Below are 26,614 nucleotides of genomic sequence, written 5' to 3' on the forward strand. Positions count from 1 at the left end.
TATATCTAAAAGAGTCACTTACGTGTTCGCGTCTTTTTAAAGATGTCGTTTCGTAAGTGTTCTTTGTGCGAGAGGCACATCCCGCCGTCAGATCAGCATGAGAGCTGCGTTTACTGTCTGGGCCACGCCCATGCAGAGTCAGCTCTCATGGAGACAGACTGCCTTCACTGTGAGTGCATGAGTCTCAAGACGCTTCGCTCATGCAGGGCGAGGGATGTGCATGCACCACTGACAGGGAGATGCTCCGCATCCTTATAAGGGCAGTCGAAGAGCTTCACCCTGAGTGGTCTCCCCCAGAGGAACCTGAACAGTCTCGCCTGAATGAATGGTTCCAGCAGTCCGGACGCCGTCAAACGGCAGTGTCCCGCAAATTCTTCCCCGAAGTTCATAATGAACTATCCAAGTCATGGCGTGCAACCTTATATGGCGCGCTCGCGCAGTGACACCATCCTCTTTAATGTGGATCACGGGGAAGAAAACGGTTATTAAAGTGGCACACCTCTGCCCAGCGAGTAACAGAGCGTGGAAGTCACGCCCCATACATCCTTCCAAACTGTGTCGACAAATGTCTGCACTGGCGGGAAAAGCTTACTCAGCAGCAGAACAAGCTGGATCAGCACTCCACACAACGGCGGTGCGCCAGAAATTTCAAGCCAAGCTCCTCAGGCAAATGGACGAGCACGGCTTCGATCCAGAGATATTCAAAGAGCTCCACACCACTACAGATTTAGCACTGCATACCACGAAAGTCACTGCGCAGGCCATCAGCAAGTCCATGGTCAACCTGGCAGTTCTGGATCGACGTATATGGCTGACCCTCACAGAAATGAGTGATAAGGAAAAAGCCACTCTGTTGGATGCTCCAGTGTCTCCAGCCGGCCTCTATGGTGGCTCTGTGAATAAGTTTGCTGAGCGTTACGTCACGATTCAGCAGCAGTCACAGGCTATGAGACACTTTATGCCCAAACGGAGTATATCACAGCCGGTTTGCCCTCGCTCTGTTTCGAGCCAGCGCCCGACTAAAAGCCCCATACCTGCTGCCTCACCGGCACCTGTGTATCAGCACGCGCAGCAAAAGCACTCCTGATGGGCACAACCCTTTGAAGCGGAAAGTAGAGTCCGCGGTTACTCCAAAAAAGGCTCAACACAAAACACTGTTCCCCATCTCCCCACTATTGTTTGTTGGGAAAGGAATATTGTTGTTCACAATATTGTTCAAAATGTTGTTTCTGTGTCTTGCACTAAAATAAATGCAATAAAAAATGCAACAAGTGCAAAAAAGAATACAGCATTCATTGCAAATGCATGAGATGCTCACACATTCTCCATAAAGAGCCCCTTTTTCCTCTTCAAAGCACACACATTATGCGTAACTGCTTCCCTATAGTGAGCGTCGCATCATATCATACAGTGAGCAAACTAAATGCTCTCGGTCCCGTTACACGGATGCGTGGCGAGCCCTAATGGGTATTTCAGAATGGGTGCAAAAATTATCAAACTTGGTTATACAATCCAATTTTACACACCGGCCACCCTGTTTCAACGGCGTTCTATCTTCCACGGTTTCATCCAAAGACGCGCCAGTGTTACGAGCCGAAATATACAGTATTGTGAAAAATGCAATAGAGATTGTGCCAAATTGTCAAGCACAAAAATGGTTTTACAGCCGTTATTTTCTTGTTCCAAAGAAAGACGGTGGGCTTCGGCCAATCCTGGATCTGAGACATTTAAATCGCGCACTTATAAAGTGCCCATTCAAAATGAATACTCAGAAACGGATCTTATCGCATGTACGCCCACACGACTGGTTTGTGTCGATAGATCTGAAGGATGTGTACTTTCATATCCAAATTGTACGACATCACAGGATGTTTTTGAGACTCGCGTATCTGAAACAGCGTATCAATTCAAAGTCCTACCCTTTGGACTGTCTCTGGCTCCTCGCACATTCACGAAGTGCATCGATGCGGTTCTCGCTCCTCTGAGACTGAGCGGTGTACGCATCTTGAACTACCTTGACAATTGGCTGTTCCTGGCACAATCAGAGGCTCTATTATGCCAGCACAGAGACGTACTGCTTCAGCCATTCTGCAGTGTCCGCCTCAGTACAAACAGGGGAGAACACTTCCACTGAAACTGTTTCAGGAAGCATTGGGATTTGTGGCGATGGCATTCCATTAGTTTCTTACACATGAGACCTCTTCAGTGCTGGCTCAAGTGCCGTGTGCCATGACGTGCTTGGCACCAAGGGTGCATGCGCATCAATATACAGTATCCCTCCGCTGTATAGCTGCTTTAGCACCATGGACAGCTCCTGCGTTTTACCAGCGAGGTGTCGCGCTGGGGCAAGTTGTCATGCGGCGCCTAAAGCTATCAGCTGTATTTCTAGCCTTAAAGGCTTTTCAATCAGAAATATCAAACTGTCATGTCCTGGTTCGCTCAGACAACATGACAGTTGTTTCATATATAAACTGCCAAGGTGGAATTTAGGAGATTTCACCCTCAAACTATATTGAGGATTTGGGAAATATCTGGCAAAACAGAAATCAATCTATTTGCCTCAGTGGAGAATACCCACTGTCCCCTCTGGTACTCGAAGTCCCAAGTTGTCAGGCAGAAAGTGGTGACCATGGATGCTTCCAACACAAGTTTCAGGGCGGTGTGCAATGGATGCCTGACTTTCGGCACCTGGACAGGTGCGAGGAGGGCGTGGCACATGCAAATATACATTTCCCCCGGTTTGCCTGTCATATGCAAAGTCCGAGAGGACATGGAAACGGTTCTATTAGTTGCGCCAAAATGGCCCAAACAGCCATGGCTTCCGGAAATGATAGAGATGCTGTACAGCTTGCTCACCATGGGAAATACCACTGAGGAGGGATCTCCTCTCAGGCGCGAGGCACAATCTGGCATCCCCAGCCCCAGCTGTGGAACCTGCATGTGTGGCCTCTGAACAGGGCGCACTGCACACACTAGAACTGACACGTTCAGTCATGAACACCATTTTACAAGCCGGAGCACCGTCCATGAGATGCCTCTACACACTAAAATGGAAGGTGTTCAATGATTGGTGTAAAATTCTAATATTTCTTTAAGGGCGATTAGATGCAGGACTCACCCCATCAATGCTCAAAGTGTATGTGGCAACTATATCTGCGTATCATGCACATGAAGCCGGTGCCTCTATAGGCCAGCATGATTTAATCAAAAAGTTAACTTAACTTTAGTCCTAAAAGCTCTTGCAGGGCTCCCCTTCAAGCCTTTGGACTCTGTTGAACTGCGCATGCTCTCCGTTAAGACCACACTACAGTTGGCTCTGGCCTCAGTAAAACGCGTCTGTGAACTGCATTCACTATCAGTCGACAATTCATGTCTGGAGTTTGGCCCTGGTCTTTCAAGAGCCACTGTAAAACCCAGGAAAGGCTATGTACCCAAGATCCTAACCACGTTCATCAAAGTGCAGGTGGTTCACCTTCAGGCCTTCTTCCCTCCTCCATTTAATTCGGATGAGGAACAATCATTGCATTGTTATGACCTGTACGGGCACTACATGCACATGTTGAGCATACTTGCCAGTTCAGACTGTCTGATCAGCTCTTTATATGCTATGGAGTACGCACAAAAGGAATGTCTGTCTCCAAGCAAAGGCTCTCTCACTGGATTGTTGATGCAATTACCCCGGCTTATGAGTCGCAGGGTAAGACTTGCCCAATTGGTGTTAAAGCACACTCAACTAGAGGCATGGCCTCCTCATGGGCATGGACATATGTTTTGCAGCAGGATGGTCCTCTCAAAACACATTCGCAAGGTTTTACAACCAAGACGTAACATCTCTTTTTTTTTCACAGTCCTCTCTGTTTAGAGCACTTGCTATGCATTAGCCAAATATATATATATATATATATATATATATATACTTATGCCCTTCCCTTTAAGTACGGGGTCCCCATCATTTGCACAGCCGCCTGCAGTCAGGCCGTTATAATTTACCATAAAGTTGCAAGCACTTTCATTACAAATATACTCCCTTCTCGACTGTGCTCATAAGGAGTTAATTCATACTACATGACTATAGTTCATATATTCGTTATGAGTGCTCTCCTCCTAGCCATCATGAGGATCACTCACTGCGGCATGCTCATGTCAGTCGCCGTCCCACAAGACTGCGCCGCCATGTTTCCTCTCTGGGAAGTTATGTCGTGTAGTGCGGCATGATGGAATTCTGTTCCCCATATGCATAACTACGCAATGTCAAGTGTAATGAGTCGTAAGGGAACGTCTCGGTTACGTACGTAACCTCGGTTCCCTGAGATGAAGGGAACGAGACATTGCGAACGCTAGCCGCACTACAAGACTCAGAGTTCTTGAGGCATGAGCGATGCGCTCCTTGTTCTCAGTCAGAAATTCTGAGGAAATGGTGTTTGTGCACCTGTTTTTATAGCGGACAGTTTTGCGCCAAAACAGGCGGGGCTCAAACAACATAGCCAATATTAGAATATTGCCGTTGTTGTAGAGAGGTTTCAACTAGGTCGTGTATGAAGGCACTCCTCATATGCATAACTACGCAATGTCTCGTTCCCTTTGTCACAGGGAACCGAGGTTATGTACGTAACCGAGACGATTTTCTGCCAGCTCTAGGAAACAATGTGTTGTCTGAGTAGGCCATTACCATATGTTCTCAAATGTGCACTCAAATATTGTAAACAGCATGTCATTTTTGTATTATTTATTTGTTTATTTATTTTTGGTACAAATGCTCTGACAGGCCTCAGAACTGTTTTTGATTACAGAAAGTCATTGTTGTTGATATGCCAGAAAATTACATTTGTAAGATTATGTTTCTCTTTCTTTGAATATTAATCGCTTTCTAGCACCTTTCAAATAATGATTAACTGAAAGGCTACATGAATGACATATACAAATATCTGAAATGTATTAAATCAAAATGCAATATTTTATGTACAGATGGAAAAAACACTGCACCTAAACATAAAGACAGCACGTATTGGTAGTCATAAATAGCATAACGTTTTATGCTAATCTGAAAACGCTGGTTTTACATGATGTGTTTCAAATTAATAAATTAAAGAGGAAACAGAGAAACAGTCTGTGAGAAAAAGATAAGAAAATGTATAGCAAGAAAATAAGGAGCACCAGTTTCTTCACAGAAAATACGCATGCAGATTAATTACAGTGTGAAGCTAAATAAATGATCTGAATGAAGAAGTGTTATGATATTTACAGAACTGACCTTTGAAATTTAAGCTAACGTTAGTTCTATTCTTGAGAAAAGATGTTATTTAGTCTGTGACCTGAGACCAGTCTCACCTAAAACAGAGAAAGCAACAGTCAATCTGAGAGCATCATATTGTCATAAATGCAGACCAAAGTTTACTTTTTTGTTTGTCTTTTGCTACACAATAAACTTATTTTCACATAAAGTCAGCATATTGAATAACTGAATAATTTAAAGAGCGACAAAATAAAGAAGGTAATCAAACATAGCTGCTGTAGTTACTGTTCAGGATATTTATTCATTGCAAGACTAACCAGTTTATAAGCATTTATAAAGCCAGAGTTTGTTGAAATGTGACACTAGGGCTCTTGGTTAATTATTGTTTTCTGGTGTGCTTTAACTGATCTCAAGTCTGTCTTTATAAGGATATTCTCAATCTGAGTGACAAACTCTTCAGGAAAACTGTGGGAACCATGGCTAATGCAGCACTTTAAAGGTGCAATATGTAACAATTTTCATGTAATATTCACCTTTTTTTTGCCAACGTGTGAATGGCTTGTAATGCAACTTAAAAAAATGAGCCCTTTCCGGACTTCCTAGGTTGCCTATTAAAGCCTGTAGACTGATTTTCATGCGAAGGGAGCAGGTCGTTTTTGCCGGGAAAATCCAAAGGATGTGATGTTTATGCGCACTCCCAAAAGCCTTGCCTCAGTGCTTCTCTTCCGCTATTCAAGTGTCAACAAACTGCAACACTAGGTAACATTATTTTAGAGATGGAATCCAGCAAACGCTCGTCTCCCAGCACATCACCAACTCCTACACAATCTCAGAGTAAGCCAAAAAAAAAAAAAACCTTTATCTACTGAATCCCATCTGGCTAAGCGGGATCGTGGTCGAGCGAAAAATAAAGTGAACATCGGCAGGACATTTGATTCCTGGAGGGACCTTCGTTTAGTTTTGGGGATCAAAACCAACCCTGAATTCACATTCTTCTTATTGGACATGTAAGCTTACATAACTGCAAATCATGTGAAATATAGTGCCATAAGGATTGATCTGTGTAATTTTAGCTAAACTACAATAACACATGAAATGAATGCTAGACAATGTTCAAGATGATGTAAAAAGACCCATTCATTAGTCTAACATAACTTGGTTATACAGAAAATATATACATTCTATTATTATAAAACAATAGCGCATCGATATATCAAAATGACATTTTTGATGGAATCACATCAATACTGAATTGTGTCAACATATTTATAATGAACAGTCTATTTTATAAACAGCTAAGTCATCATCCACCAAATTTAGCTAACAGCTATTGAAAAGCTGGCTAGCTAGCTAACGCCGACATTGGCTATCGTATAAATGTAGTCAATGTATCATGGAAAGAAAAGTGATTACTTCAAACTACAGTCTTGCATAGTCAGACCTATATCCACACTTGTTTTAGCCCTGTTCCAGCACTGAAGAGTCAAATATAATATAGTCTCAAAGTTTGTAGTAAAACAATCATAACTGTATAATTTGAATTATGCTACCTCATCTGTCATCATGATGCCGGTGAATAACATTGTCTCTTTGTACATTACGTCATTGTTTTGGTCAATGCTCGCTCGCTCGCATCCCTAAGGAGTGTGTGCACGAGAACGAGCAACAGCTTGCTGCAGCTCACTTAACGGCCACAGGTGTCATTAAAAACAAGGGTTTCTGAATCTTACATACTGCACCTTTAAGCAACACTGTGGCCTACACTGCTTCTCCATTTTAGACACAGTATTTTCTGAGACATTTGTTACATGCTACTCATCGTCTGCAATGACATGCATATGTATTTTCCTTAAAAGTGTAATTGTTTGTAGGATTTTAAATGTTTGAGATGGTTTAGATGCGTTTGATTATGCTGTGGCCAGTCTTGGAGTCAAGTATAATATTTGTCATTACAAAAAAGACTAATGAGACACATTATTGCTATTGTGTTAAGATATTAAAATGAAAGACAACAACATGAATATTAAATAAAAAAATAAAAATAAAATTTAATAAAATATTCAAAATTAGATGGTGATAATAGAGAAGAGAAAAATGTATCCATTACACCAAAAAGTAAACATGATCCTACAAAACATCTTACAAAAGAAAATAAATGTCCATAAATTTACACTATTAAAAAAGATGTTAAAATAACAAAATAAGGTCAGAAATAATTATTCATAGTTCCCTATCTGTCACTCACTCGACGTTGTGTCGATGTAGTGACACAAGGGATCGCTCTTGGGAGCCCCAAACACCTCTGATCTTTGAGAAAAGGCCAATGAGAATTGGCGAGTGGAATTTGCATGCCACTCCCCCAGACATACGGGTATAAAACGAGCTGGCTCGCAACCACTCATTCAGATTTTTTCTTCGGAGCAGAGCAGAATGTATGCCGCATTTCAGCGGCTTTCTCTCCCTCTGTGTGATCAGTGCAGAGTACGCCCCTGGGCGCTTCGACAGCCTCCAAAAGAATATATATTCTGATAATTAAGAGTATATTTTCCTCTAAAAGAGCACGCATTGACAGACAGCGTCTTTTTAAAGATGCCCTTCCGTCTTTGTGTAATTCCTGAGTGCGTCCAAAATTTCTCCATCTCCGACGGCCACGATTGCTGCCTCATGTGCTTGGGCAGTAATCATGTTGAGGCAGCGTTCGTGGATGGTTCATGTTCTCATTGCGAGAACATGACCATGGCAACGTTGCAGTCGCAGCTTTCCTTCTTCCGGGGGAAAGCCACGCCAGGCCTTCTACCTACGGGTATGAGGCCAGCTCGGTTGACGCTGGAGGTGATTTGGGGGCTCCAATGGGTACGGCTCCGCCGGGTAATCACTCACGGACCGCCCATTCCCCAGCACGCTCGTCCAGTTCTGGGATGAGACAGGCAGCTAGCCTCAGTGCCAGTCTAATGTCTCTTTCGGAGCTCACGAGATGGATGAGGTTTCGATAGCAGCATCGGAGAGCGCGTTGGTGATGTCAGATGCCAAGGACTCAACCGGGCTGCCACCTTCGGGTGTGTAGGGAGATACTGTACGTTTTACTCATTAAAACTCCTGACTAATATTCACCTGAAAAACCTTGTCTGAATACAACAAAATTTCACTCGATTTCAGTGGCCCCCGCTGGGCATTTCACTAGGGAACTGTAGCTAAATGTGTAATTACGCATGTAATTTCCTAAAAAATGTTGCCACAGTCACGTAATTTTCATTTTTCAATTTTTACAACAGTACAACCCATTGAACACATTGTACATCTATCCCTCAAAGCCTCGTTATCATTCCCATCAAAAATAAAATATGGCGCTGAATAAGGTTCATTGCTGATACTCTGCCATATTAGCAATTTAGGATTGATGAATAAACATTCTATAGATAATAGTAATTTTGCAGTGGGTGGAGGGTAAACCTTATACAGCTCTGGAAAAATTAAGAGACCACTCCAAATGTTCAGTTTCTCTGGATTTACTATTTATAGGTATGTGTTTGAGTAAAATTTTAAATTTTGTTTTATTTTATAAAGTAATGACAACTTTTCTCCCAAAATCCAAATAAAAATATTGTGATTTAGAGCATTTATTTGCAGAAAATGCCAACTGGTCAAAATAACAAAAAAGATGCAGTGTTTTCAGACCGCAAATAATGCAAAGAAAACAAGTCCATATTCATTTTTAAACAACACAATACTAATGTTTTAACTTAGGAAGAGTTCAGAAATCAATATTTTTTGGAATAACCCTGATTTTCAATCACAGCTTTCATGCATCTTTGTACGCTTTCCACCAGTCTTTCACATTGCTGTTGGGTGATTTTATGCCACTGCTGACTCAAAAATTCAAGCAGGAATTTAACAGACACTGGAATGGGATGGCTGCCATACATGTAGAGATGCTGATTTAAGAAACAGTTGGAGTGGTCTCTTAAACTTTACTTACCGGAGAGCTTAGAAAAGAATGTTCATTTGATAACATCCAAAATTGCTTTGAAGATATTAAACATTGGCTGGCAAACAATTTTTTGCAATTAAACGAGAGTAAAACTTAAGTTCTGATTTTAGGTCCCCCCATGTCCTCCTTACCTGGCCTGGCCGCTCAGTTAGGTCCTCTGTCATCAAATGTACAAGATCATATAAGAAGTTTTGGAGTGATTTTAGATTCATCATTACTTTTTAATAAACAAATTAGTGCCGTTGTCAAGGGTAGCTTTTTCTACCTGAGATCGATCACTAAAGTCAAAATTTTCTTTCCAGCAAAGACCTGGAAATTGTGATCTGCTCACTGATTTCATCAAGGTTAGATTATTGTTACTCATTGTACATTGGCCTCCCTCAAACCTGCCTACAGCTGGTTCAAAATGCAGCAGCTAGGCTTTTGACAGGATCAAGAAAGAGGGATCACATTACCCCTGTATTAGCGTCTCTACACTGGCTTCCCGTTAAATTCAGGGTCAATTTTAAAATTCTGCTTTTTGTTTACAAGTCACTATCTGGTCTCACGTCCAAATACATTAGTGATCTTCTCGTCCCTTACTCCCCCACCAGAGCACTCAGGTCTTCTCATCAACTTCTTTTGAATGTTCCTCGTTGTCGCTATACATCCAAGGGTGATCATGCTTTCTCTGTGGTAGGTCCTAAACTCTTGAATAGTCTCCTTTACTATGTGAGGTCAGCTTCTTCAATAGCCATTTTTAAATCCTCTTTGAAAACGTATTTATTTTCTTTAGCTTTTGAATTGGACTTTTAATATGTTAAATTAAGTAAATACTTGATGTAGTTTTTAAATTGTATTCTTTTTATTTATTATTATTATTTCTATTATTATAAAAAAAAAATTTTTTCTTGTATATAATTCTGTCGTATATTTTTGAGTGATTTGTAAAGCACTTTGGGTCAACTTCTGTTGTTTTTAAATGTGCTATATAAATAAAGTTTGACTTGACTTAATTTTTTCCAGAGCTGTATACTCTTGAAGTTATGGGATGGGAATAATTCTAGAATCATGCAATTGTATTTGTATTACAGAGAGTTTGGCTTGAAGTTGTTTAATTAAAGAGCTGAAAATTACCTGATGTATTTTGAGGATAGGGATTCACTTTTCAAACTCTTTGCTGTCATTGCCATGGGTGTTGGTGGTGACACACTGCAGAGTGGGTGCGAGTGAGTGATGTAGAGTGATGGAGCTCCTCAAGACAGTGCTGCTCATTCACGCTACACTGATCAACGTGTTTGTAGAGTAAGAGACAGGACGTCCAGACAGATGCCACTCCAGTTTAGGAAAGGGCTTCCCATCAACCTCACAGAAACACACTTCAGTTAAATCAGCTCTGTTACAGCTGGATGAGAGAGAGATTTTGGGAGCATCTGAAAGAGAAAAACAGGGAAATTTAAAGAAAGAGTTAATGATAATATGACACAGGTGGAGCACATATGAGAAAATAAATAATGCCACTGAAAACTAAGCTTTGCAAGATCAATGAAACAGACAAAAATGTATTACAATGAACAACAATGTAATGTCAGGTTGCTGTGTGCTGTTTTATTGTTGTACTGTAGCTGGTAGGTGACAGTGCAGGTGAAAGTGACTGTGTGTTGAAGATGAGTAGCAGTGAAGTTGAGATGAGAGATGAGTTCAGTTTGACTCTGCTGCTCCTGTAGACTGAGGGGGAGTCTGTGAGTGGAGCTCCATGTGAGAGTTGCTGGAGGAGAGGAGCAGCGAGTCTCAGCAGAGCAGTACAGACTCACAGAGCTCCCCTCCAACACCTCCTGATGACTCTGCACCTCCATCTGATCCACATACAACTTCACTATGGGATATGAGGAGATTCTGAAACATACAGAGATATGGGGTTATATGAATGACATCTGAAGAGGGTAGAAACATCATAGGATATGAGTTTAGGTGTGAGGAGGCATGATAGCATGTTTTGTAAGTGTCTACAGTAAATACAGTAAAAGTGCAAATATCTTTTGATCGGCAATCATCAGTAAAGTCTTTCATTTCAGTTTGAATAAGAAAATATATGGTGGCATGATGAATAGTTTTAAACTTTTCTAAACATTCGTTCAACATGTTAAATATTTGAGTTAATCAAGACAGAAGTCACTCACCAATGACATTTATAGTTCTGTAGGTATATTTCAGTCCACCATTACCCTCAATCCTGAAGTAATCTTTTCCATTGTAATTTGAACTAATGTCAGTAAAGATTGTGGTGCAGTTCTTCTCTTGTAATTTTCCAGTTATTTCCCCTTTAAAGTGTTTTTCACTAGGATGTCTAGAGTCAAACACTACATTCTCTTTCTGAAGTTCATCTTAAAGCCACATTCCCACATTCCCACAGCACTCTAAGTGAGGTTTTGGTCAAATCTTTCCCCCATACCAAATGCACACTTTATGAGCACACAGGATTCACTCAGAGCTTCAAACTACTCTGGCAGACTGATGATGAAATCTCTACACCAAACACCTACAACACATATACAAAGAAGAATTTAAACATTACAACACCAACAACCACTAACCAATGGTCATACAGTACCACCTTTTTCCTATGTCTCCTGATGCTTAGTGAGAAACATGGGCGTTACTTCCGTTATCAAGTAAACACAACTATTGTTGCGGCATTCGTCCATTCATTCTTTCATTGTGGTGTTGGGATTTTAAGTAGAGCGTGTGTGATTTCATGAGGACATACTGTACATCAATTACTATATCAGTGTGATACTGAACGATAATAAACTTCAAAAAAGTCATGAAGACAAAGAAAGCGTGAACAACCGGCACACTGTTTCTCCCAGATACAGTTGAGATTTAATTTAAGCACAAACGTAACATTTTGAGCAAAATTATCGGTTGTTTTAGTGGAGGACCTATGTTAGTTCAGCTTCAGATGTGTGTGCTTGTCATCTTGTCACCCTTCATGTTCAAATCAGACAGACACACTAAGGAAGAGCTGTGAAAATCTCATCCTAGGGTATGTAATCGGTTTTTCAATATTCTGATCAGACGGTTAGTTTAAACTCTATTCGGTGGGTGATTGACTGGTGAGGGGTGGTGCTTCGCTGCAGTCCGGGACACATCAAGACACCGTTTTAAACCTCAAATGCGATGTGGTTTTTGACTACCTCTGTATGTGTTTTTTGTGACCCAATAACAAAACATTTTGCACCCCGTTTACAACTATATTTGGTGCTGATCATTTGCGAAAGGATCATCAGAAACGCGTCTTATTACCAGCTGTGAACAGGGTCTAAAATGACTGCAGCCAGAGCTAGGGAATGCTATAGAATGTCTTCCGGCGGAAGTTCCAACCACATTCATTTCCCCAGTAAGACCCCCAGGAAAAAGGTGGATAAACACAAACACAGTATTAAATATTGCTTTTATAATGGCAGCCGGAGTGGGGTCAGTCTCACATCTCAAACTTTACAACCAACACAGTTGTTTTTTATAAAGCAGACTCAACAGTAAATGCAATGCATTTAGTTGTTGCAAATACAATAAGTCTTACATGGTTTGAAGCACTTAAAACTGATGATCAAATGAAAGAATAGATATACAAACCTCAAAAAATGATTTTCTCTGGTGTCCAGAAATGCATCCTGTCAGTAAAGACTGGCCTTTATGGGGGGAAACACACGCAAATGACAAAAACTGCTGAAAATATACAATTAAGACACACACACAAAATAATAATTGTAGAAGTTTATTAACAAGCAAATGTTGCCCAAATGATCCCTGGCTGGTTTCATTACAAACTCACAGGTTGTGAACTTTCATACATGGCACGCAAATTTGATTAACCTGAGAGAAACTGAATCTGACCTCTCTGAAAGCAGAGTATTTTAATCTCCTGTTTAGATCCCAAGTTCTTAGCTGTAACACCTGCTGATGATTTGAGACAGAGAGAAACTGTGCTGTGTGAACACAGTCAGTTACACAATACACTGACTGATATCATGCATCCTTTATTGCCCAATCAGTCCAGTAGTTCCTGTCTTAGCATGAATAACTGTAGAACTTCTACATTTAAAACCTAATGTTCTTGAAGTAACAACATACCTTTTACACTGTTATAGAACACGTTTACACATGTACACACATGGTAAACAGAATACCAGCATGCACAGTCTTGACAAAAACAGGACATACTAAAGATTCTGTTCTCAAATCTTATAATACTAAACCCTTTTTTAACTGTACAGTCAAAAAAACAACCACCACCTTTCAAATAAATGAATAACTGGTAAGCTGTAAGAACTGGTTCATATAAAAATGAAATATTTACATGTACTGACATTTACAGAAAGTGTCAGTATCCCATATGCACATGTGAAGAATATAGCACTTCCAATTACAGTATATTAATATTTTGTAAGTAATAATATTCTCATTTTTGTGCACTTACTTGAAGAAACTGGCTTGATGAGATTCAAATAGATTGGAGTAGTGAATAAGTTAAAGAGGAAACAAAGAGACAGTCTGTGAGAAAATGATAAGAAGATAAAGACATAGTGTGACACCAGCTACTATAGAGTAAAGATGAATGCAGATTAAATTTTTTGAATTTTGGGTTCCTTGCCACAGTCTTCTTTGGCTTGACTTTTTTTGATGAATCTGCTCAATGAGGACTTTACAGACATTACATCATAATTTTGTCAAGTCAGATTTCACTTGGTCCCAAAGTGATACTAAACAAAAGATCTCAATGAATAAGTATGATATATGCAGGCATGACCTTCAGAAACCAGGGCAACAGTAGTTCTAAGGTCAGATATGAGATCTTAAATCTTGACATCAGCAGCCTCCTTGGTGATCATGATTTCAAACTCAGTTACACTTCCCAGCACCATCTATAGCGCTCTGTGCACGTGTCAAGCTCTAGGAAGTGTAATCAAGCTTGTAATCATGAGCGTGTCTAGAGACTGCAATGACAAGGTGTTTTCACCCTAAACCGATTGGATCGCTTTTTTAAGACATGTATTTAACCAATGGATTACTTTTATGCTGCATTTGGAGCTTCAAAGTTTTGGTCACCATTCACTTACACTGTATGGACCTACAGAGCTGAAATATTCTTCTAAAAATCTTTGTTTGTGTTCTGCAGAGGAAAGAAAGTCACACATGTGGGATGGCATGAGGGTGAGCATGTTTGCAGAGGTTCTATGGATATTTTAAAGTTATGACAATATTCACACCGGTGGGACCCATTTTTATGATTTCGCCTTTGGTCCCACAAACCCATAGGCCGATCCTGCTTTTGGCACCACTGCTGTGGACACTTAACCCAGAAAAACTCACGCGTGCCCTTACATTCAACAAAACTTCCAAATTCGGCCACTGGGGGCAGTGATTCGCATTGTGTTCAGCACAGACCAGTTTAACTTTCGACCTACATTTGTTGAATTCACAGTGTGATCAGACTGTTTTAAATTTCTGTTCACTGGTAAAGAACATAAAAGAGTATTTTTTAAAATAGCTTAATGATTATTTTAGATGCCCACAGTTACAGTATGATGCCTGAAGAGCAATCATAACACAACATGATGAATGACGATACACCATTTATAATGTTCACTAAAAGAGCTGTAACATGTTTTTTTTTTTTTTTTTCTCCCAATTTGGAATGGCCAATTCCCAATGTGCTTTTTTAAGTCCTCGTGGTCACGTAGTGATTCGCCTCAGTCTGGGTGGCGGAGGATGAATCCCAGTTGCCTCCCCGTCTGAGATTGTCAGCCTGCACATCTTATCACGTGGCTTGTTGAGCGCGTTGCCATGGAGACATAGCGCATGTGGAGGCTTCATGCCACCCACTGCGGCATCCACGCCCAAATCACCACGCGCCCCACTGAGAATGAACCACATTATAGCGATCACGAGGAGGTTACCCCATGTGACTCTACCCTCCCTAGCAACCGGGCCAATTTGGTTGCTTAGTTGACCTGTGTAACGTCTGTGTAAGATCAGTGATGGCTAATTACACTTTGTTTGAAAAAAACTTTGTTTGAAAAAAAACCTTTTAGCCTTTTGACATTTGCATATAAATTACTGACCTGGCCTCCACGTTTACATTTATATGGGTGCTAAATTGCAGATGGTCTTTATCACTATCAAAAGGATGCTAAAACAGGTCTCCTCTGAAGTGTCTCCATCAAGCTTCAAACACATTCCACCATAATGGGCGACTCCCCCCCGTGCCAGGCACCAGAGCAGTTGTCTGTCTCCAGTAATTCCAATACACGTCACACACACACCTAAAGACATTTTCTCTATTTAGGCCATAGTAAGCAGTTATAAATGTATCTGCTATGTGCATGTGTTGTATGTATATTCCCCTATTATATTAACTTGGTTAAAACCCTTTACTTGTATTAGTTAGACGTTAAATGCCTATATTCAAGTGTATGAGTGTATCTCTGCTTTAATATCGTCTGGAGGTTACCTTCTTGGTATCAAAATGATCTTCCCTTTATTTCTCACACAATAATGTACACCATGTGATCGTGAAATGCATCGAACAATTCTTACTATGTTTTGAATTAAAAGCTGCACTAGCGGTCCAGATCAGCAATAAAATGCGAATGGGCCATAAACGGAGACAAAGGATGTTTCTCCCGCTCAAAATGCATGCCTCTGATTGGCCACTCCACCCACAAAATGGGTGCGGCAATGAACTATCAAAACTCCAGAGCGCAGACTAATCATCGCTCAAAACTTCTTCTTCTTGAGACCAACCCACTCCAAAACTCTCTCTTGAGTTTAACCTTCTGGCAGTGTTTACCGTCAAGTAACTTTGTGGATTTCCTGTGGACTTCTTCAACTCACTCCTAAAGAAATCATCGAGAACCTCATCTACCGCATCAAGACTCTTATTCAGCAACAAACCAATGCAAGTAACCATTTACAACTGATTAGATGCGCGTTTAAGTTTGAACCCCTTTTAAGGTGAATTGTGCCTCTGATGATTCTCATATAGGTTGTGGTTAACTGATGTGAAATATTGCCATTCTGTGCTCTCTCTCTCTCTCTCTCTCTTTTCCTTACATTCCTTCATTCTATATATGTATGTTTGCTTAGTTTGTTTGTATGTTAGTTATAGTTTCATTTATTAAATCCCTTATATTCACAATTGATTGTCTCTGTGTTCCGCTCACAATTCAAAGTCACTGAATGTTGCTCCTTGCTACATGCTAAACTACTGCTAGCACTGTATAAGTAGGAAGGCTATTGTTCCTTGGCCAGGAAAGTAATCTTCTTAGAGTTGATAAATAATTATATTGTCTGCTCGCTGGACGGACGGATCAAGTAATTGTAATATCGATTCTGCTACAGTTAATTCTAAGATCTAATCTAAATATTTATTATTAATTATAACCAGTTATAATTAATTATAAATAATTCCCTTTTAAGCTAATTTGCTACACCTGGCTGGAGTCACTCAGCACGCCCTGGGATTTGAACTAGTGAACTCCAGGGGTGGTAGCCAGTGTCTTTACCACTGAGCTACCCAGGCCCCTGTAACATGTTTTCTTTGGCAAGGTAGGGTTTTTAAATCCTGTTCACTGTTAAAGAGTAAAATAAATTTACTATTATGACTACTGATGATTTCAGATACCCATAGTTCTGATTCCTTACCTTTTAATACAGGTAAGCTATATTAAAAAATCTATTTAATAGGTTCCTACAGAAGTGAGCAATTGTCTAGCTGATCAAATCTACTGATCTACTACAGTATAGTAATTGTTTTAGAAGTCGGCATTGTTCCAAGTGAAATGCACCATAACATCCTGTGTTGACATTCTATGTACTTAAACTTCCCCTTTCACTCAGCAATGCAAGCATGCCAAATATGAGTGTAACCTTTTTAAAAATATTTTGGATCATCAAAACAGTTGCTTGCAGTTGTATGTTTGTGTCTGAGTTTGCCATTTTCACATCTGAATTGTACTATATTGATTGCCCAATTATATTAAGCACATGGATCTGCACTATTCCAGATGTAAGAAGGTTTATATTTTAATTTTATATGATATGATGAGTAGTTGTTTGGTTTTGAAAACAGTGCTAAGCTATACTCTCAGACCAAAAAATACCTTTTAAGGTACAAGGGCTGTCTCTGGGGTGGTACCCTCAAAGGGAACTTTTTTGTAAGGAGTGAAGAGGTAAGAAATCAGTCGAACAAAAATCTAAGTATAAGAATGTGTACTTTAGAAAGACTCTCCTTAGAGAGTGTGTCATTCACTAACCATGCACATACGCTAGCACATATGTGAACGTTTTAATGCAGAAATCATGATTCATTAATAAGTTTGCATGTAATTGTTTTCTATAATAACTCTATTAACACTTTTTATATAGGCCTAGACTACATTTGATGATATTTCAGACTGCTTCTTTTTATGCAGAACCTACACAGATCTCACAGATCGAACAAAAATACACATAATTTTTATTTGAAATTGAAACTAATGGCAACATTGTTGAGGATATTCTTCTCTGGGATTGGTTTCAGGAACAAGAGTGCCAATTAAATGCATAAGACATCATGAGTTGTTTTTTTCTTTTGATGAGTCACACACAATTTAGCCTTCTTAAAAATAATATTAATAAATATTATACTTATATATACTTATAAATATTATTACCTTAAATATAAAAATGTTTGTGAAAATGCAAGCTAGCCTAATTTTTGATGCATCTTTCAACATGTGTTGGTCAGCCAGGCTGCATTGCTCACATTTTCACAGAACTTGGTCAGAGTTCAATATCACCCATGTAAATTGAGAGCAAAGCCAGTGGTGTTATATTGCCATCATGCAAAACAGGTGTCAACACAAAAAGTCTGCCGTTTTCTTATGTCAAATTTGTACATGGCTGTTATTGTGAAATTAGGCATAGATGCACTCTGAATTGACCTCGTGTTACGAGACACCACGGTGACAGATCTCTGTTTGTTACAGCACAACTCTGTGAAAAAAACAATGACACCAAAAGTGCCTTTTCAACGATCAGTCAAGAATGTGTTGCAGTGCATTACAGAAAATGTTTTATGGGGTGGGCATTTTCCAGCTAAGATTTAAAGGGTAATATTTTGTACTTAATTTATAATATTTAATATATTGTAAAAATAAAAATAAAATAAAGACAAAGAGAGATTTGAAGAGATGAATATTTGTATGGATTCAAGTATAGAGTAAAGCAATAAAGGTTATGAGGAAATTTCACACATAAAAAGAAATTATCTGAATATGTTTTTTTAATGATCTGAATTGAAACTTATGTGTTATTACATTGCAATGCACGTATGCATATGATATTTCAAGCTAAACACTCATGTCATTTATGCTGTATTAATGTGGTAAGTTCCTTTAAAAATTATTAAAGTAAATAAGCAGTAAAATAAGCAGTATTCAAACGTACATTTAAAAACAGCCCTTTCCCGTGGTAAAATCACAACAACCCATGGCGTCTCTTTGATATTTGCTTTATTATACAACAGTTAGTTCTGGTCCTATAAATTGACTGGACTAACTGAATATCAGCATGGCTGTGATTAGCTTCACTCGCTTTGAGGCCTTGTGTGTACAGCCGGATCACAGCCATGTTGATATTCAGTACAACACTGTTGTTCTTACAAAGATTTTACCATGGTTAAGGTATATTAAAGGGGTTTTATTGCTTTAATTAAACAGCATATTGCTTATTTTATACAAAATTTGGAGACCTATAATTATGTCTATGGGTTGTGAGGTTTTTGTATTTGTGCATAAATGTCAGAAGCTTTGTTTGCTGCAGAAGCAACCTGGATATGGGTGGTAAATTCATATGTTGTATTTGATCTGATCTTAGCCTCGCTGCCTGCCATGGTTTGACCATATTGGACCACAGCATAGTCGGCAGTAAGCGAGGAGATACCTATGATCTCTCCTGATTCCCGTTTGGTATTTTTGAAGTCAAAAGAGGAATAATGGAGGGTTTCTGGATGATTCGGTGTGACAGCTCCAGCAGGTGACATCATGATTTTATTGGCATAATCAGACTCCTCATTCTCCAGTGAAACAGCCTAGAGGATGAAAAGGGGTTTTACTGCTTCAATCAGTGGTGAAGCACTTTAAAAAACAAGAACTACTAGAGAAAACCAGAGCAATGTGGATGGGGTTATTGTGTGTGTAAAGATTCTAGTTTTCTATTCTAATTTAATTGTTTATTATTTAATTATTGTTGATGGGTACTGTAGCTTTTGCATTTGTATCTGTGCATGTTTGTTATTACATACCCCATCAGTCACAACAAGTCCCATTTTGTCTTCCCGTCTTATCTTGCAGATCCATCTTCTGAAATAAAACAAAAACTTAAAAATATAACTGCTTGTACCTCATTCAGTAAAAGATAGTTCATCAGCTATTATTATGCAATAGTAGCTATTGATATTTAATATGCCAATAGCATATGGATTGTAAGTAGAGCTATCAAAATTAACGTGTTAATGCATGCGATTAATTTAAAAAAGTTGAACACGTTAATTTTAATTGCATTATCATTAATAAAGCATAACTTAACAGCATAAATACTGGTTGGAAGGGCGGAACCTTTGTAATGTGTCTGCTTGAAGTCATTACACTGACACACACTTCACAACACACACATCAGTGCTTCTGTGTCAGTTATAAAATGATGGAGAATTCAGTTCTTACACTGCCTTCACGTGCTATCCGAATTATCGTAAATCGTTTCCCACTCAGAAGTTGCATGTGAATGACCCCTCAAGTCGTAATTACAACTGGGAAACTCTGAGATAATTTTGATACCTGAGTTTCCAAGTTGGGAGGAGTTGTGTACTTTCAACATGGCAGAGGAGAGTACGGTTTCTGTAGAGAATGACTGATTTTATTCATTGTTAATTGTTAACGTTTGCAGTTTTGTTTTTTTATCCCCTTTTCTACCCAATTTGGCATTCCCAATGCTCACTAGATCCTCGTGGTGGCGCAGTTGCTCACCTCAATCTGGGTGGCGGAGGACAACATTTCAGTTGCCTCCGCAACTGTGACAGCCTGTGCATCTTGACATGTGGCTTGCTGGGTGCATTACTGCAGAGACTTAGTGTGTGTGGAGGCTCCTGCTATTCACCATGGCATCCATGCACAACTCACCACATGCCCCATTAAGAGCAAGAACCACTATATCATGACCATGAGGAGGATAGCCCATGTGACTCTACCCTCCCTAGCCAATTTGGTTGCTTAGGAGGCCTGGCTGCAGTCACTGAGTCCACCCTGGATTCGAACTCGTGACTCCAGGGGTAGTAGTCAGCGTCATTGCTCAGAGCTACCCAAGCCTCCCAGTCATATTCATTTAGGCATATCAGAAACCATTTGATGCATGTTTTACATTTTTACAATGTGAAAATAGCTTGTATTTGACCAAAATTCCATTATCGTCAACAAGCTGAGTAATATGCATTATGCTGTCAAGATAATGGTTCCTCAAAAAAAATGTATGAATGAACCTGATACTGAATGAACGATGGTCCATGTACTCATAATTACCTGTTCAGAAGTTTGAAGTAGGATAATTTCGATAACACATGAAGGCAGCAGGGTGGCGCTATATCGGGGGGGGGAGACAATTTTGACTGCTTTTCATATGGAGATCAAAGTGGCGATGGACGCTGGTGTTTACGCTCTGGCGCAAATCTTAAACATGCTTTCATGACTGCTGTTACAAAGCGGATTGCCACTGTTTGTCAGCTGATTAATGTTGTGGATGATGAGAGTTTACGATATTTAATGCCCATTGCAATGAATGCAACCTATTGGAACTAATTCTTTTAATTAGTCAACCTCACACTTAAACTTTGGGAAACGTTTAATGTAACTTAAATTAGTGCTATTTTAGTACATTTCTATCTTTATACTGTGAAAGTTGTTTGGAAAATGTGAGTAAAGCATTATATTGTTACATATTGTCTTGTTTTCTTTCCTAAAAAGGAAATAAATGCATTTTGACAGGAAAACATATAGTCAGATTTCAGCACTTTCAAAATCTGCAATTAATTGCGATTAACTACTGAAAATTATGCAATTAATCGTGACTAAAACTGACAGCACTAACTGTAAGGTAGGTGCACTCTTATTTGTGAAGCTGCTTTGGAAACTGTTTTTATTGTAAAAAGTGCTTTATAAAATACTGTACATTTAAATTGTATTCTAAGATCATACTTTAGTTATTACTTCAGGTGACCACTGTCAACTTACTTGTACAGGTGTGTTATGATACATAAGATCGCCATAACTGAAGCCCCAACAGCAGCTCCAATCATCAGGGAGTAAATATTAAACCCTGTTAAATCAAGAAGCAACAGTTGATGGCAAATCACAAAGGCTGTATTTTCCAAAGAGTTACAGTACTGTGTCACGCAAATATTTCATCAAATATACAATGGCCCCAAAAGGTATTGGCAGACTTTTGTACACAGTTATTCTCAAAATTATTTTTAAGTAACTGGAATCAAGATGATTTTTAATGGATGTATGAAGTAATTTCCCCTCACACAGGTTTAGTTCATCACATTAAAAACTATGGGAATGTTCCACAAAGTTTGACCACCAGAAAGTGTCAAAATAATTGTTTTCTTAATTTTGAACAATAGCTATTGTTTTATAAATTGAAACCTAACAAACATCTTTTTGTAAAATGTTTTGCTGGGAAAGTGTGTTTGTGTTATATTTATTTCAAAATAAAGGCATTGGTTTTCTTGTTTTTTCCAATAATGCAAAGACATTCATTCATTTTATGTGTGGCTTAAGTGTTTAACTACTTTTTGGGGCCATTGTATCTGAATTACTGTATTTTATTTTGTAAAAATTCATAGCTGGCTGATGCATTGCCATGATAGATTAATTGCAGAGAAATGTACATGCAGTCTGTTGGATTTGAAACTCTTTTCTTTTAGTGCCATGAGTGTTGGTGGTGACACACTGCAGAGTGGATGTGTATGCTGGAACTGAGTGATGTAGACTGATGGAGCTCCTCAAGACTGTGCTACTCAATCGCTCTTCACTGATCAACGTGTTTGTAGAGTTAGTGAGAGGATGTCCAGACAGACGCCACTCCAGTTTAGGAAAGGGATTCCCATCAACCTCACATGAATAAAAAATGATATCCCTACAGTTACTGCTTGAAGAAGTATAGATTTGGGGAGCAACTAACAGAGAAAGAGATTGAGAAATGTCAGTGTAGTAGACAAACTGGACACTTCTCTATAACCTTCCTTTTACAGTTTACATTGTTTACAATAACTGAAGATGGCTAATATATATTAACAATTAAAAAAATGTAAAATCATATGGGTTTCAGGCAATATGAGGGTGAGTCAATAATGACAGAATTTTTGGGTGAACTATCCCCTTAAATTCTTTACATTTCACAATTCCTTAAAACTCACATTGAACATCCAGCAGCACTGATGAGTTCTGGGTGCCATGTTTGTTCTGAGCTACACAGTAATACCAGCTTCTATGTGTTGACTTGATCTTCTTGAAGATGAGAATTTCTCCAGTCTGCAGCTGTTCTAACTGTCCTTCATTTTCTCTGTACCAGGTGTAGTTGATCACTGCTGGATTTGCTTCACTGCTGCAGGTCAGATTCACTGAACTGCCCTCCAACACAGAGTCAGGGGGAAACACAGACACTGATGTGTTTTTAGGAGAATCTGAGGGAGAAAACAATTCAGGCAATTACAATCAAAACATGAACAAGTCGAAACTGATCTGAAGCCTTGTCTGTTCTTACACTGAACATGCAGCTTTAGGGACTCCTGTGCTGTTTTATTGTTGTCCTGTAGCTGGTAGGTGACAGTGCAGGTGAAAGTGACTGTATGTTGAAGATGAGTAGCAGTGAAGTTGAGATGAGAGATGAGTTCAGTTTGATTCTGCTGCTCCTGTAGACTGAGGGGGAGTCTGTGAGTGGAGCTCCATGTGAGAGTTGCTGGAGGAGAGGAGCAGAGAGTCTCAGCAAAGCAGTACAGATTCACAGAGCTCCCCTCCAACACCTCCTGATGACTCTGCACCTCCATCTGATCCACATACAACTTCACTGTGGGTTTATCAGGAGATTCTGAAACATACAGAGATATGAGGATATACTGTATGTATGATCGGCCATCATCAGTAAAATATTTCAAGTCAGTTTGATTAAGAAAACATTTTATATGTATAAACATCAGGGTAAATCTTTCTAAGATTACGTAAAATGGCGATGGTGGCATGATGAATAGTTTTAAACTTTTCTAAACATTCGTTCAACATGTTAAATATTTGAGTTAATCAAGACTGAAGTCACTCACCAATGACATTTATAGTGACATAGCCTGTTCTGTAGGTATATTTCAGTCCACCATTACCCTCAATCCTGAAGTAATATTTTCCATTGTGATTTGAACTAATGTCAGTAAAGATTGTGGTGCAGTTCTTCTCTTGTAATTTTCCAGTTATTTCCCCTTTAAAGTGTTTTTCACTAGGATATCTGGAGTCAAACACTACAATCTCTTTCTGAAGTTCATCTTTTAGCCACATTCCCGCAGCACTCTTAGTGAGGTCTTTGTCAAATTGTCCATCAATCTTGAATGCACAATTTATGAGCACACAGGATTTACTCAGAGCTTCGATCTTCTCTGGAAGTCTGATGGACCAATCACTACACAAAACATCTACAACACACTCAACACAAACATGTGAAGAAGAGCATGCAATGACATCTCAACCATTTTTGTAGCCATATAAACACACCCTTTGTTGACTAGATTTTGTAGTTGAGATGTAGACCTCATTTGAAGGCCATGACTGGAGAATCAGAAATGTTTTGCATATATCTAAACACTCAGAGCAGGAACAAATATTTTCAAAATGTCAAAAAAAAAAAAAAAAAAAAAAATTAAAAAAAAAAAGCCATGCAGAACATCTATATAAAAGCATTAAAATGGTAAAATCAGTAAACAACCTGAATGGATGTTCTATAAGAAGTGATATTAGATGTTGTTTTTTGAAGGTTTAGATCTTACTCCACAATGTCTGCTGACTTTTTGTAGTTATTTTGATATCTGAGCTTTCTGTACTACACTACACATTAGAGAAATCTGATGGATATGCCTCTAAACATTTAGGCCTAGTTTTACACAATAGGCTAAAAAACAAACAAATGCAACACAACACACATTCATGAAGAAAACACAATAAAACTCTTAGTCATTTATTTATAAATGCTGCATAAAAGTGTTTTATAAAAAGTATTTTATTGAAGCAACAATCAAAACATGAATTGGTAAGGGTAAAGGAGAAATACACACACTGTACCTTGTAAGAGAAGGCCAAAAAATATTTTCTCAGAGAGACCCATCTCACTATTAAAAGATGGTTGGACCTAAGTGAGTACAAAGTTAGTTAGTACAAGTGCAAGTAAAAAATAGCCATATGATACATACGTACATATTGTAATAAAGTATAAATACTCTACTTAATGAAGTACTTTACTCTCCTGTTGCTAGATCTACAGATGCCTTTATATCAAGAGGATGTTGTGCAAACACAAGGAGTGTAAGTGAGTGTATTAGAGAAATGCAGAACATTACAGGACTGACTCACAGACTGTGGATCAAAGTAAAAAACGACATTGTTTTTTGCTGAATTGAATTGTTGCTTTAAAAAAATTTAAAATAAAAAAATAACTGGCAGCTGTGTTTGCCAGAATAATTATGTAAAAAATACAGTAAAAATATACCTGTAAATTTTACAGTTTAAAACAGTTGTAATTTAAATGGCCACGATGGCACAGTAAAAAAAAAAAAAAAAAAAAAAATATGTTAAATTTACAGTAAAAAATAAACTTGATATTAGCCTTCTGAAACTGTCAAAATCTGCTTTTTACTTTATAATGTATTGTTAATGACCGTAGTAATTACAGAAGGGCACATGATGACATGAAGTTCACCAATAGTGGCTCTTCCAGGAGCAATAATCAATAAACATGTAGAGAGAGTGCTCGGTGTCACTCACACAAACACTAAACACCATCAGGGTAACACATGTGAAATTAAAATAATACCGTAAACATGAACTAAACTGCATTAAATATAACACAGATCACCCCAATGTACGTAACTGATATTACAAATAAGAAGAAACATAACTATTTCCATAATGAAATGTGATGGGTCATGCAGGGAACTGTGGGAAAACCCGATTATTGTTTTGTTTTTTTTTTTACTGTAATTTTAACAATAATTTATTGTAAAAAGTACATGTACTTTCTTGTTAAACAATGTAAATTTTTACCATTAATTATACAGGACAATCAGACTTTTTACATCTAAAAAATGTAATTAGTACAACATTTTATTGTAAAAAGTACTGTATTGTCTTTTAAAATATATTAAAAATGTTTACTGTATATCTTACATTTAATATTCGTTAATAAATTAATGTTTTATTTCTGTAGCATTTTTACAGTCTTTTAATCTTGGAAAGATAAACGAACCGGGTTTTGGAATCATGTTTTGAGAGTCAAGACACCTGAAAATATTACAACAACAATTAAGGCTCTGCTGTTTTGGAATATTAAAATACTTACCAGAGAAGGCTGATAAAAATCTTGAGAAGTCTTCACAATATAATTGAAATCTTCTGTTTAAATCTGCTGTTTTTAAAGAGTTCCAACGCTCTGCTGTAGGTTAACGCTTACTGGTGATTTTAAAGTGGAAGGAGCTGTGCTGTGTGAAGATAACACACTCACTGATATGAGCTATTACACCTCCCACTTTTACTCAGCAATGACAGTTCTTAATCTTGCTGTTCACAAACAGAGAAATCTATGCAAATTATTATCAAACATATTGGACAATCAATGCCTTCAAGCAAACTGCAATTGCTTTGTCAGTCTTTCCATGACAGCATAATTTGTGTTGCAAGTTCAGTGTTTCAGTGTTATGCTCATGGATTGGATATAGAATTTGTCCTTTATTATAGTGCCAAAAATACATACAAAAAGTGGAAGACATATAGCTCTTATATAATATATTGCATCAATATAGTTCTTGATGCACACAAAGCACTTACACAGGATGTAGACACAAACTCCTGCTCTCGTCTGTTCTGCTTTCTGTTTTGGTAACTAATTAAGCAAGAGCACATATAACAACTGACAATTAATTTATTATTAATAAAAAAATGATAATTACTTGATTAAAATAATTTCTCATTTTATTGAGACTGTCTGGAACAAACGTGACAGAAACTGTAAAACTACAGTTTAACAAAAGTACATAATAACGTGATTCTAGATGATGTTTT

The 26,614-nt window shown here is 38.5% G+C and overlaps 1 protein-coding gene and 1 long non-coding RNA gene across 3 annotated transcripts in view; both read right to left on the bottom strand.

The window, feature by feature from the left end:
* Positions 1-26,046, bottom strand: part of LOC127434920 (uncharacterized) — a 75,842-nt gene extending 49,796 nt beyond the window's left edge. Inside the window, exons 1-11 of the mRNA XM_051687978.1 lie at positions 25,896-26,046; positions 24,623-24,689; positions 23,617-23,979; positions 23,064-23,387; positions 22,717-22,983; positions 22,189-22,476; positions 21,527-21,611; positions 19,549-19,606; positions 19,016-19,335; positions 10,821-11,096; positions 10,485-10,605 (exon numbers count right to left, since the gene is read on the bottom strand). Coding sequence (XP_051543938.1) covers positions 10,485-10,605; positions 10,821-11,096; positions 19,016-19,335; positions 19,549-19,606; positions 21,527-21,611; positions 22,189-22,476; positions 22,717-22,983; positions 23,064-23,387; positions 23,617-23,979; positions 24,623-24,665 — 2,145 coding nt within the window. The 5' untranslated portion in view covers positions 24,666-24,689; positions 25,896-26,046. The remainder of the gene's footprint in view (positions 1-10,484; positions 10,606-10,820; positions 11,097-19,015; positions 19,336-19,548; positions 19,607-21,526; positions 21,612-22,188; positions 22,477-22,716; positions 22,984-23,063; positions 23,388-23,616; positions 23,980-24,622; positions 24,690-25,895) is intronic.
* Positions 10,161-17,625, bottom strand: LOC127435442 (uncharacterized). 2 transcript variants are annotated; one of them, XR_007896203.1, is made up of 4 exons: positions 13,681-17,625; positions 12,837-12,892; positions 11,381-11,739; positions 10,161-11,096 (listed from the first exon to the last, which is right to left on the bottom strand). It is a non-coding gene; the product is annotated as an uncharacterized LOC127435442 (long non-coding RNA). The 2 variants fall into 2 exon arrangements; XR_007896204.1 differs by having other exon boundaries at positions 13,098-17,625.
* Positions 26,047-26,614: the final 568 nt, after the last annotated feature.

Source organism: Myxocyprinus asiaticus, chromosome 45 (assembly GCF_019703515.2).
Source record: "Myxocyprinus asiaticus isolate MX2 ecotype Aquarium Trade chromosome 45, UBuf_Myxa_2, whole genome shotgun sequence".
Taxonomy (NCBI): domain Eukaryota; kingdom Metazoa; phylum Chordata; class Actinopteri; order Cypriniformes; family Catostomidae; genus Myxocyprinus; species Myxocyprinus asiaticus.